We start from the raw sequence: 13,878 nt of genomic DNA on the forward strand, positions 1-13,878 counted from the left end.
AAACATCACCCAACACACCACCAGAGAGCACCACAGATCGCATCAAAACGACACCTACAAACATGCCACTCACACAAACTAAATTCCGCGCCATCATGATGTCACACACCACAACAGCCTTACGTCAAGGGCCAAAGCCGACGGGTGGGATTGGACGCTTCGGTCGACCCATTTTTTCAGTATGCCCTCATAGTATTATGATATTTTGTACATTTTATGGCTATTATTATTATTAAAATCCTAGGTGCCTGAGGCAGGTTAAAATGGGGACAATAGCAAAGGCTATCAGTGGCATCAATGTTGTGTACAGACAGTCATGAATGCCTCAAAAATCAAAATTGAGGGTTGCAAAGCAAAGCGGATATGCTCACTATGTGGTATTGAAAAACAGCTGCAATTACTAAATTTAAACAAGGCTTCATACTATGATGGAATCCCTGTCAGATTATAAACCAAAACTGCAGCTGAGTCAGGTCTCATTTTAACCATAATTCACACGAAAAACAACTGGAAGAAATCACAGAGCAACGGTGCCTTCAAGAAGGGTAGCAGAAGTTTCTACAAAACTGGCGTACAATCTCAATTACATTCACCTGCTGTAGAGTTATGGAACATAGCTTAAAAATAATAAGTTACCTCACACAGAATGACTTCCTCCATGCCAACAAGCATGGATTCCAAAAACACTGCTCACATGAACGTAACTCATGCTTTTCTCATATGACATTGAGAAAGCCTTAGATCATGAAATCAAGCGTATGCAATACTTCTTGACTTCTGAAATGCATCTGGCTCAGAAGTACATTTATGCATATTAACAAAAGAATGGTCATATGGGTCTCACACTAAATTTGTGACTAGACTGATGATTGTTTGGTACAGAGAATGTAGCATGTTATCTTGGATGAATGGTCATCAACAGCAGCTGAATTAACTACAGGTATGTTTTGGCCTAGTGTGTTGGGGCCATTGCTGGGGAAAAAAAAAAATGCTGCACAAATATAGATATTGACATGATTCCAAATTAGAGCAAGGATGCAGCTTGCTTTAAATGTAAAGTTTGTAGGATACTTTAAAAATATAATCAGTTAACAAAGCCGAGAGGCATCTAACTAGCCTATCTAATGTGAATCATAATACTATTACTACACAACTGTAGGTTTATAAATTAAAGAACACGCAGAATGGGTTGTAATTTCTTATAGTATACGAAGTACAGTGTGAATCAGAACTTCACTGACAAGCTTTCTGAGGTTGTTCAGAGGTATCTTCTGAGTATTTTAGTATAAGGGACTCTTCAGTCTCCAGTGGCCTGTTACAGAGTTATAGCATTTTGTTTGGTTTTTTGACCAATTAGTTCTGTATCTACACTGCACTGAAAATAGTGCGCAACACTGCAAATGTTGATAATAAATTGTTTCCATTCCCTCAGGATACTTGCTGTTGACAACAGTAATATGTTCCCTACCACACTGCCTTCAAATCTGCATTCAGCACTGCTCTGTTATGTCTAGGGTTTTGTTGCCTGGTGATGTCAATCATGTGTTAACAGTGATATGCGGCAGTACTAGGGAGAGGTTTACGATTGAAGAGTTGACTGATATTCACACAATGGAAAAGCAACACAAGCACACAACGCTGAGCCGCTGCTGCACTGATAGCACCTGCATCACCTGAGGGTTCTTGCGTTACTCCATTTTGTGGGTTGTACATTTTGGTTATTACATATTAAGTTACAGGCTTTTTCACACTTCTGAAGGTATTTTCACAGAATACAAGGATCATTGCACCAACAAACCGAGTAAATCATAATTACATTGTTACTCTGAAATGGGCTCCAGAGACTATAAGTCTTTCCAACTAAAATACTCAGAAGGTAATCCTGAACAACCTCTGAAAGTTTGTCTGTGAAGTTCTGGTTCAACCTGTAGATTCTTGTTAGAGTACCCCTCAAAACACTGACAAGAAGTTATCGAAGTCAGACGTTGAACACTGATTATCAGGCAAATAATCCAACAATTTCGAACAAACGATAAAAAATTCAGCAAAGCAAATATGGAAATCATGTCAGTACAGGGAGTCATTCGATATATGAAAAATATGGAAAAATTACAAACCTGAGAGCAAACTAAATTCATGTTTTTGCGGAATAGATCCGTTTTCTTTAGTTCACTTTTGTAATACTCTGCCACTGCTTTGTTATGCAACACTTTAATATCCTGTGGTCGAGCCGCTTCTAATTTTGCTAGGTACTGAATGCATGACGAAAAATTTCCTTTATTAAAGTCTGCTAATGCTGCCTGTGCCCATTCCCTTTCCTGCTCCGAAATCACAGGAGTAGAAGCTGCCTCCGTCTTCGACTTTTCACTTTCTGCTTCTCTCTCTGCCATGATAGATGCTTACTCAGAATATACTACGTATATATATATGCTGCCTATGCGCTACAAGGAAACCAGCTCATATTTAATTAATAAATGCAGCAACAGGCAGTAGTATTAGAGACCACTACCCTTCTTCGTAATTTTAATTTTGAATCAGGTACCGAACCATTGTTGATTTCACAAGGCAAAACGGTTTAAAAGAGCCCTTGATTTTCGGCTACCAGTTTAACAACAGTAAAACAATTTCAAAGGTAATACGAGGCTGAAAAAAACTAGAGCTGAAACGTTATAGAACCAGCCACGATAATCATACAAGTACTTTGTTAATTAAATACACATAGTATACACTGTCCCAGGAAACAAACGCCGAAAGTAGCGTTTATATCCATAGTAACATACAAACGCTAAAAAGCAGCTAAACTGTAAACTGTAATCACTGACACACTCGCGTGTGTGTAAACAAATGTAGCAATATCTTTGACTGTTGAGCGTTGTCACAGATGTCTGGCGAGAAAGTTAGATGTGCCAGCGATTATAAAATTTCTCTACTGTGTGCGCTTCTCCATTGCATGAATATCAATCAACTCTTCGTCTTTAAACCTTTTCCTAGTACTGCCGCATATCACTGTTGGCGCATGGCTCACATCGCCAGGCAACAAAACCCTAGACATAACTGAGCAGTGCTGAATGCAGATTTAAAGGCAGTGTGGTAGGGAACGTTTTACTGTTGTCGACAGCAAGATCCTGATGATAGTTGTATAAACTGTCTAAACAGCAAAGCTTAAATAAAAATACATATCTTAATCTTTATGACAACTACTACACTTTTATTCTATTATGATGTATAAGAAATAATAGATTTTATTTGATCATCATCAATTATAAATAGTGTATATGTTCCTTGTAAGAAATAAAGTTGCTATAATGAAGATTTGAGAAAACATTTCTTTGCAGAAATGATGTTTTTATTATAATTTTATTTTGCTTCATCTTGTTTTGAGCGAAAAAACGCATTAAGTCACTGAGGCCAACTTCAGTAGCTGTGTCATCGACAAATCAGCTATGATTGGCACTCTACTTATTTGATATTATGAATTTTTTTGTCATCTTCACCTTGCTGAAATTTTTTTTCACTAGGTTCATTTAAGGTGTTTCCTAACAGGAAATTGAAGGTAGATGAAATGTTGTGATATATGTGAGATCTGTTTTTCGTTCAGTTGATACTTTCTCAAATACTTTGAAGCACTCTAGTTCAAACAGTATCCCTCAAATAAAAAATCGGAAGCCTTTGATCAAATAAAATATTTGCTTCAGTGCCCATCGCTGACCTATGAGATCCTACAGTACTGTAGCAGAATAGCGGAAATTACTCCATTACTGAACTCAGTTGTGCAGGGGCAGTTACATGAACTAAATGCACAGTTGTCATATAAATCATGTTAATGATAGATAACCATTTGGTAGTAGTTGTTTCTTTATGATGTTACTTGGACAAAATGACTCAAAGAAGTAGCACGCTTTTACAGTTGCAGGCAGGGAAAAGTCTTCTTCTTGTAGGCAGAAGACAGGACACAAGGGCTGGAGAACTCATGTACCTCCTGTGGTTAATTCTTAAACCATATTTTTTTCATTGTTTTTCTCTTTTTTTTTTTTTTGGTCATCTGATCCGTTCTTGCACTCTCTCTATGCTTGTACTGTTCGTGAGGGATGATCTTCACACTATCTTGATAGGACCATGGCTAATAGTAAAACTCCCAGTGGTCCCATTGTAACAAATCACTGTCACAATCAAGTTACAGACGCTTTGTTGCTTCTACCTTATTCCTTGTATGTAAATATTTCAAATCCATAGTTCCAAATGAAGTTGGTCTGGATATTCTGGGTAGATGACAAAAATTATTTAACTGGATGTCAGTTTCGGTTAGACAAAACTTAGTATGTTAATGCTAGAGTTCTTACATTTTGTGCTAGTCCTCCAGACTTAAAATGTGTTCACTGATGTACTTCTGTAGAATTTTCTGTTTGTTAAGTCACTCATTCAGCTTCATTAATTACAGTTATAGGCCTTGATATACAAAAGATTTGAACGGATATTAGTATTGGAAGCAACTGATAAGGGTTTCCAGTTCATAGTTACAACCTAATAAAGTGCACTGTGCAGTGATATTTGTACAGGCACACATTCTCTTCCACTTAATGCTACTCCTGCTATAGCTGGGTTTACACACAATAAAAATCCATTGTTCCATCACATCTTGATTTACTAAATAATGGGCCAGGTTATTGACACAGTCCGTAGGACACTTTCATGTTTCTGCAGAAATGAACACAAAAATAAATGCTCATATGCACTTGTCTTTATCCAAGGATCACCAGAAGAATCCCATCGTCTCATGATGTAATGGTAAAGCTCATGGATACTACAATACATGGTAGGTATCATGTGCCACGTAGACTGTGAACTGTGACATCACTGTGAAGCCTCTCACCACGCTGCACTGTATTGAGGCTTATAAACACATGGCACACACTTGTTGGACTCATTTGCAGGTATGAATGTAATCGAGATTTTCCATGTTTTAGTGCATTATGATTATTTTTATTATTATTAAACTTTATATTTGTTAGACTATTTTAGTCTGTGGTCAGTGAAATGCTAGTGTAAAGCCTCTGAAGGATGTCTAGCTTTTTCAACATCGTGGAGGGCACTGCTTTTTTCTGGGGTAAAAAAATCACACAGGCTTAGACCACATGGACCTGTAGAATGGAGGAACACCTACAATGTCATTCAATGTCATTTTAAACTCTAACTGTATTACAAGGTTTTCTTTTTTTTAGAAAGTCTTTTATTTTTTTATTTTTTTTCAGTTTTTGTCTTTGTTTGCTCTCAGTTCACTTACTGCCCGGTAATCTCCTCTGCCTAGTCAAAACACAAATCCCTGTTACTTTTATTTCATCAAAGTTAAGAATTATATCTTTTTTAAATTTTGTTAATAACTTCGTGTGAGTTTCCAAAACACTAAGGCTTAAATCAATAAAGCCTTTTGGGACACTTCATTGCCAGGGTTTTCTTTTAATTGCAAGTTCACTGGGAAGAGGATATTTTAATAAGTACCTGACAAAAGATAACGCTTTATGAGATTGGCAACAAAGCCGCAGCCTTTGCAGTATCTCCAGATGACCAGTGGGTACATGATTCCATAACGACTTGTAATCAACAGCGAGAAAAAGGGCCCTCAGTCATGTTTTGAACATGTTTTCATTCCAGTAACGCAGCCCAAAATTAAGAGAGACAATAATGTAAATCTGTATTTTCTGCCTAAGGTCTTTTATTTATATTTGCATAATTTATAATTATTGGCATAAGTGTGCATTCTCATATTCACAGCTGTGTTAGTAAAATATCTTCTGCTTTTTTACAGTATTTTGGTTTTTGTGCCTGAACATTTCTCTCTTTATTAGGGTTATTATGACGCACTAAATCAGCGCCAGAGATGATAAATTTAGAGCTGGAATAGCATCAGCATTTCGAAGGAACATTCAGCAGCTCACTTTTCAAATCACTTTCGTAATCAAAAATGTATTGAGCAGTGATACATTTTCGAAAGAAAATAAATCTGCACGTTCACAAGAATTTATCCGTTTTTGTATTGTCTCACTGTTTTTAGAAAATATATGGAACTTAATTTCCTAACTTGCTTCCTTATGTGCTGTGGTTAGTACAACTGGTGATCTTGGTCAAATCACTATCTTTCACCTAAAAACTTACTCTAAAAAATACCTCAATACAGTAATAATTGCGGCATAGCTTTGCACTCAATCGCTAGCCACTAACAAAAATTCTCTCTGCCATAAACAGCCTCGTTTTCTCTCGTAAACGCAATTACAACACAACGCATATGGCAATTGTGGGCTACTGAACATAGGTTGGGTTCACTTGGAGTCATATGTGGAAATTGCTACTGTGCATACACCTCACCATCCCTGCTGTGTGTTCTAGCATTTATGGTACAACTGAATTGGTAGACCCATACCACTACTGCTGTAAAAAACATATTGTTAAATGTATCATCTGTATAAAGCGCAAAACTCTGTATCATTATAACTGTGTAAATGCCAATCTCAACCTAAAACGTCTAGTTTTGCTGGAAAGGCTTGACAAATAAAAATGTGGTTTTGTAGGAAATAATGTGACAAAGATTGAGGCCAGAAACTAAACAATGCAGAATGCAAAACTGGTCTCTTCATCTACTTATTACTAAAGACCCAACCCAGTTGCAGTTTTCCTATCAGGCAGCGTTCAGAGCAAACAAAAATTTAATTTTTCAGTATTTCATTTAATTACTGACTACATTTCAAAAAGTTTAAAATGCTGTCATAATTATATATATATATATATATATATATATATATATATATATATATATATATATATATACACGAGGCCTGTTCAGAAAGTAAGCTCCGATTGATTGCCAAATTGAAACCACAGTGAACATCAGAAATGTTTTACTTGTAACAATTAGCTACACCTTTCAGCTACTTCTCTACGTAGTCGCCATTCTGACTTAGACTTTTGTCATAGCGTTGTACCAACTTTTCAATAGCCTCATCATAGAAGGCAGCCGCCAGTGCTTTTCGCCAATTCTCCACGCTGGCCTACACCTCGTTGTCTGTGTCAAAATGTTGTCTTCAAAGACAGCGGTTCATGTGACCAGAGATGAAACTCAGGGGGAGACAATTGCGGACTGTATTGTGGGTAATCTCACATTTCCATTTGAAAACGATGCAGGAGCATCTTCATTGCCCCTGCAGAATGCGGCTGAGAATTGTCTTGAAGAAGAAACAGCACAACAGTTATGTAATGTTAGCTGCATAGCTTCAGGCGAAATTTCTCACCAGGCCCTCGTACTTGGCGGCAGACCCTATTTTCTAGACATCTTTACGCACTCACTGCGAGCTCAGAAATGAGAAGAGCGACGTGATGCTAACTGGGGTTATACTAGAGACACTACCCAACACATCTGTGATATATATATATATATATATATATATATATATATATATATATATATATATATTGCGCTAAAGATTTAACACAGTAAGACAATTATTCCAGGTAGAAACTGAGTAATCTCTAGAAGTGGCATAACTCAAAATGTGCAAATTACCCAGACTAAATCATTCAGTATTAAGGAATAGCAGCACTTAACGACTTCCAACAAACTTTATACATAATTTCAAACCCATACAAAAATTTTGTTGACACCCTCGAAAAAATAATGAAAGGACAATGTTTATCGCTTATTACATTTTCACTGATCATGCAGTAAAACCTCAACATCCGGCATGACGTCTTTTTCACTAACCCTGTCTGCAACATGCTTTTCAGACAGTATCCACATACACCACTGAATGTACTTGCAAAATCATAGAATTGCACAAAACATATTTCAGGAGATATGATGTAATAAACAATGAGGTGCTCGAAAAACTAGATATTACTTAAGACTGAGGGCAAATTACCCAGACTATATTGATCCAATCCTTGATAATGAGAGCACTTAGTAACTTCCAGCGAAGTTTAAACACAATTTCAAAACTTTTCTAAACTTTCATCAGTTTATATACTCTAGTACAACATAAAACTCAGTGGTCACAAAAAGGGATAAAATACTGGTTCTACACATCCCTTTAAACACACACGTTGGAGTACAAGCAGGGCGGGATCCCTGGGTCCTCGACAACTCCTGTTCCTGGCACGACGTCTGCGCATCGCGGGATGGCGCTCCCTACTCCTGCTGGCGTTCCTTTTTCGGAGACAGAATCCCGCCTGTACATCCCGTTTTTCGATAGGGTGCTGATAGTAAACATTGTTTTTATAGGCTCAACGCTGTTAGGCACGACCAGAAACTGCTACCACAGTCAACAGACAGTGCATTAAGCAACAATGGCGGCGCTGCCATCAGGGACTATCTTTGCGTCCGCGGGTCGTGTGATTATCAAGAGCCCACGGACATCCGTCCGCCGTGATATACTTCAACTGTGGCGCCATCTAGAGCAGTCAGTTTCAGTCAGGGCTCCACTCCAGGCCATTCGCGCCGATCACCTAGTGCATCCCGTCTCTAGGAGCTTCAGCCAACTCTCCACCACGCTGTCTGGCGCCGCTACCTCACGACATCGTCACGATCGCTGCTGCAACGTAATTGTGCAGCAAGCTCTACCAGTGCGGCCTGACGACGGGCTAGTGTCACGCCACGTGTCACAACAGACTCTAGACTCCGCCACACTCGTGTTGGATCAAGGACGATCATTTCTGTTACTATTATATTTTGTGGAAGTTTACTTTTCTTTTGGAGGCTGAAATAAATCAACATAGTCAGTGATGATGAGGATTATTGGTTTCTTTTTAATTTTATCCATATTTTGCTGCTTCAAATGTATCTGTATTCAGTACACTGGAGGAACGAATTAACAAACGCCTTCAGTCACAACTTGATGTGTTTTATTAACTACACGATGCATTTCGCACCCTGTGGGTCCATCATCAGGTGTAATTTTTCTTAATACATGCTTTAGTTCTTCTCTTGAATGAGGTGAAATGAATATTCCATATAATCCAAGAAAGGCGTTTTTAACGTTGTAGGACCCACTAAACATTCTTTTCTCCATCATTTTCGTACATGTCATTTCGCTCAAGAGGCACATTTGCAAACGCATGTTTGTAAACATTTCACAGATCTTTTTGTGAGCTGTTTACAAACATGTGTTTGCAAATGTGTTTCTTGAATGAAGTGACATGTACGAAAATGATGGAGAAAAGAATGTTTGGTGGTCCTACAACGTTAAAAACGCCTTTCTTGAATTATGTGGATTATGTGGAATATGCATTTCACCTCATTCAAGAGAAGAACTAAAGCATGTATTAAGACAAATTGCACCTGATGATGGACGCACAGCGTCCGAAATGCATCGTGTAGTTAATAAAACACGAGAAGTTGTGACTGAAGGCGTTTGTTAATTCGTACCTCCAGTGTATTGAATACAGTTACGTTTGAAGCTACGAAATATGGATAAAATTAAAAAGAAACCAATAATCCTCATCATCACTGACTATGTTGATTTATTTCACCATCACAAAAGAAAATATGTTGATTCATTTCAGCATCACAAAAGAAAAGTAAAGTTCCACAAAATATAATAGTAACAGAAATGATCGTCCTTGATCCAACACGAGTGTGGCAGAGTCTAGAGTCTGTTGTGACACGTGGCGTGACACTAGCCCGTCGTCACGTTGTAGTGGTAGAGCTTGCTGCACAACTACGTTGCAGCAGTGATCGTGACGATGTCGTGAGGTAGCGGCGCTAGACAGCGTGGTGGAGAGTTGGCTGAAGCTCCTAGAGACGGGATGCACTAGGTGATCGGCGCGAATGGCCTGGAGTGGAGCCCTGACTGAAACTGACTGCTCTAGATGGCGCCACAGTTGAAGTATATCACGGCGGACGGATGTCCGTGGGCTCTTGATAATCACACGACCCGCGGGCGCAAAGATAGTCCCGGATGGCAGCGCCGCCATTGTTGCTCAATGCACTGCCTGTTGACTGTGGTAGCAGTTCCTGGTCGTGCATAACAGCGTTGAGCCTATAAACAGAATGTTTACTATCAGCACCCAATAGAAAAGCGGGATGTACAGGCGGGATTCTGTCTTCGAAAGAGGACCGCCTGCGAGAGTAAGGAGCGGCATCCCGCGGTGCACAGACGTCGTGCCAGGAATAGGAGTTGCCGAGGACTCAGGGGCCCCATCCTGCTTGTACTCCAACATGTGTGTTTAAGGGGACATGTAGAACCAGTATTTTATCCCTTTTTGTGACCACTGAATTTTATGTAGTACTAGAGTATATTTTTAATACATGTTCATCTGTTAGTACATGACTTTCATTGACCTTACTCCCTCTCACGCTTCGCTTTCCCTTGCAATCACTGCTCAGAGCAGTGCTCAGAACCAACGAGTTCCTAAAAGTTATCTTACAGGGTTCAGAAAGGACTAATTTTCTCCGTTATGTACCATAACTCATAAAAGAATCAATTGAAGCTAAAGCATTTTCCGTTGCACTACTTCGAATTCTAAATGATTAGTTTGTCAGAGCCTAGTAAGTAATTTTACCATGGCTTTGCATGGCATTTTACGCATAGTGAACGATGATAAAACAAAAGGAGATGAGTAACGTTCTCCCCGTCTGTCGAAAGATTCAAGGGTGTAACAAGCGATGTTATATGGTGAAAGAGGTAATTTAATGAATAACTACGAGAGGAGAACGAGGAGAACACTGAAACATTGATATTGTTTAGTGTCGAGAACACATACATTTATTGACGATTACTCAGCTTTGCACAAATCGACTCAGACAGCTGATCCTGAAGTTCACTTACTATTCCAGAAGCTATGGATGGAAAGTACACAGTTCTCGTCCCACTAGAATGTTCACAGAAGACAGGCTGGTGTGCACTCACCAGAAGCAGACGACGCAGTGCGAAGTACACAAGTAGAAGGCCGTCTTCTCGGTAGTCGAGCTGACTTGGAACTGTCCGCTCTGCTGTGGAGCCGGCGCATATCACTTCTCTGGCGGCGCCACCGCTGCGAGTTCTTGGTGCGGCAATCGCTAGGTTATACGCCATCTCTGGAATCGGTTGTCGACCTATCGACGCCTGTGGTGCTACCTGATGAGGAAAGAACAGATTTCAATTCCCACTTTACCGACTCCGTATCAAATTATAATCACTAAAATAAAGGTAGAGACCTTTTCCGACACGCCTGATAACTCATTAAAGACATAAAAAGAACGAGTAAAGAAACCCATAGAATTTTACTTCACCATCCTTAGAGAACTATAAGAAAAACCAATCATAAGAATCAGCACATGCAAGAGATAAAGAGAATTAAAGTGAAACTCATTACCATCAAAAGGAAACAGTTACATGGCTTGAAGATCAAATTCAAACCAAGATCCATAGAGGAAACCGAGACAGCGTCCATGTAACACGTCACAAACATTAAACCAACCGCAGACGTACATAAGATGAGAATACACACACTCATCAAAATGAGGCGAATGAAACAAAACGGCATTACCAGAAAATCTACTCCATGAGTCCCATGGATAATGAGTTGATAGCTGAAGCACATCACTGGAAACGACAATTAGAAACTTTGTAGCTGACTTTAGTGTTGGTGAAGTATTTGAATTAATTGCTAAACGATCGGCTAACAAAGTTCCAGGACCCGACGGAATTTCCAAAGAGTTTTATCACAAATTCTGGGACGCCATTAAGGCTACTTTTACTGAAATTTTAAGTGAGATAATTAGAGGCGGGATTGTACCTAAGGATTGTACCAAAGAAGAGCGGTTTGAAACTCGAAACACTGCGGCCTATTTCACTGCTTAATTTTGACTGCAAAACAGTCGCCAGATCTGTTAAAGGCACCCGTTGCTTAAACAAGGAGTCAAAACACTTAAGGTTTACATCACCAGGAACACTATTATGTCAACTGTTTCTGAAAGTAGAGACATCACTTCAATAAAATGAGCCCCTTTTTCATCGATTTCCATAAAGCATTTGATCATGTCAGCCGTCAGTACATACTGAGGATAACGAAGAAAGTTGATCTGGAAGAGTGTGATAAAAGTCATTCGGAATATGATCGCTGGCATATCCGATAGGGTACAAGTTAATGGACACTTAAGGAACTCTTTTTACATTCAGCGAGATGTACCGCAGGGGATCCATTCTCTACGCTTCTTTTCGCTTTGTCACTGGCACCTTTGTTGCGAACTTTTGACGAAACGTGCCCAGGTATTTCGATGTCTGCTCAAACGCTAGTCGTAACGTCGCTCTCCTAAAAAGAGGAGAAGGCGAGAATAGTGCACATAAAACGAGACTTTGGCAAGTGTAGAATCGTGTCGGGGGCACAATTCAGTAACTGAAAATGTAAAATCCTAAATATCTGGGGATACTAAATCTAAATATACCATCGACATGCGTTTTGGAGTGTTAAAAAATCTTAGGAGTGAACTTAGACAGATTCCCCCTCAAGATGACAGCCAAAAATTGGAGGTCTCTAACAAGCCAAGTGTAAGGGGCAACTGTAGAAAACAAACGGCGCACTCTGGACGTATGTGAAGAGAATTTGAATAATAAACTCCAAGTGAAATAAAATTACGCAGAAGTATTACCAAAAATCAGCTACAAGTTAAGTAAATTTTGAAATAGATGCTACTGGAAACTAAAACTAATTTCCATTTTCAAGACAAGTAAACTTACTAAAACGCAAAAGTACCTCAATTCACTTGCAAGTAACACATGGACCACGGTAAAAGAACTTATTCTGTTTCAAGGTAGTGTACGACTGTCGACGTATGGCTTAATTGTCCCCAAGTTACACAGTTTAAAAAATGTTGTGGTAGTCTTCAGTCCGAAGACTGGTTTGATGCAGCTCTCCATGCTACTCTATCGTGAGCAAGCCTCTTCATTTCCGAATAACTACTGTAACTTACATATTTCTGAATCTGTTTACTGTATTCTTCTGCTGATCTCTCTCTACGATTTTTACCCTCCATACTTCCCTCTAGTACTAAATTGGTGATCCCTATATATCCTACCGACTGATCCCTTTTTCTAGCCAGGTTGTGCCACAAATTTCTTTTCTCTTTAATTCTGTTAGTACCGCCTCATTAATTACGTGATGTCCGCAGCTCGTGGTCGTGCGGTAGCGTTCTCGCTTCCCACTCCCGGGTTCCCGGGTTCGATTTCCGGCGGGGTCAGGGATTTTCTCTGCCTCGTGATGACTGGGTGTTGTGTGCTGTCCTTAGGTTAGTCAGGTTTAAGTAGTTCTAAGTTCTAGGAGACTGATGACCATAGATGTTAAGTCCCATAGTGCTCAGAGCCATTTGAACCATTTTTAATTACGTGATCTCCCATCTAATATTCAGCATTCTTCTGAAGCACCGCATTTCAAAAGCTTCTATTCTCTTCTTGTCTTAACTGTTTATCGTCCGTATTTCACTTCCATATATGGTTACATCCTATACAAATACTTTCAGAAAAGATGTTGATAAATTTCTGAATGTGATTTGAGACTTTCTCGGCGTATTCCATTCGTGAAATCTTCTCGGGTGATCAGCCGAGTAAAGGCGTCGTCTTCACGACTTTACTCGGCTGATCACCCAGAAGATTTCACGAAGATAAATTTCTGTTCTTCTGAAACGGTTTCCTTGCTATTGGCAGTCTATATTTTACATTCTCTCTACTTATCGTTTCCTAATTGCCTGATTTAATTTGACTACATTCGATTACCACTGTGTTGCTTTTGTTTCTATTCATCTTATATTATCGTTTCAAGACATTTTCCGGTTCGTTCAACTGCTTTTTCAAGTCCTTTGCTTCCTCCGACAGATTACAATATCATCTAAAAAACCTCAAAGTTTTTGATTCTTCTCCC

The 13,878-nt window shown here is 39.2% G+C and overlaps 1 protein-coding gene across 1 annotated transcript in view; it reads right to left on the reverse strand.

Moving 5' to 3' along the window:
• The window catches only part of LOC126262848 (CCR4-NOT transcription complex subunit 10), a 156,954-nt gene extending 154,110 nt beyond the window's left edge, over positions 1–2,844 (reverse strand). The window contains exon 1 of the mRNA XM_049959716.1: positions 2,118–2,844. Within this exon, the coding sequence (XP_049815673.1) occupies positions 2,118–2,390 (273 nt within the window). The 5' untranslated portion in view covers positions 2,391–2,844. The remainder of the gene's footprint in view (positions 1–2,117) is intronic.
• Positions 2,845–13,878: the final 11,034 nt, after the last annotated feature.

This window comes from Schistocerca nitens, chromosome 6 (assembly GCF_023898315.1).
Source record: "Schistocerca nitens isolate TAMUIC-IGC-003100 chromosome 6, iqSchNite1.1, whole genome shotgun sequence".
NCBI lineage: Eukaryota > Metazoa > Arthropoda > Insecta > Orthoptera > Acrididae > Schistocerca > Schistocerca nitens.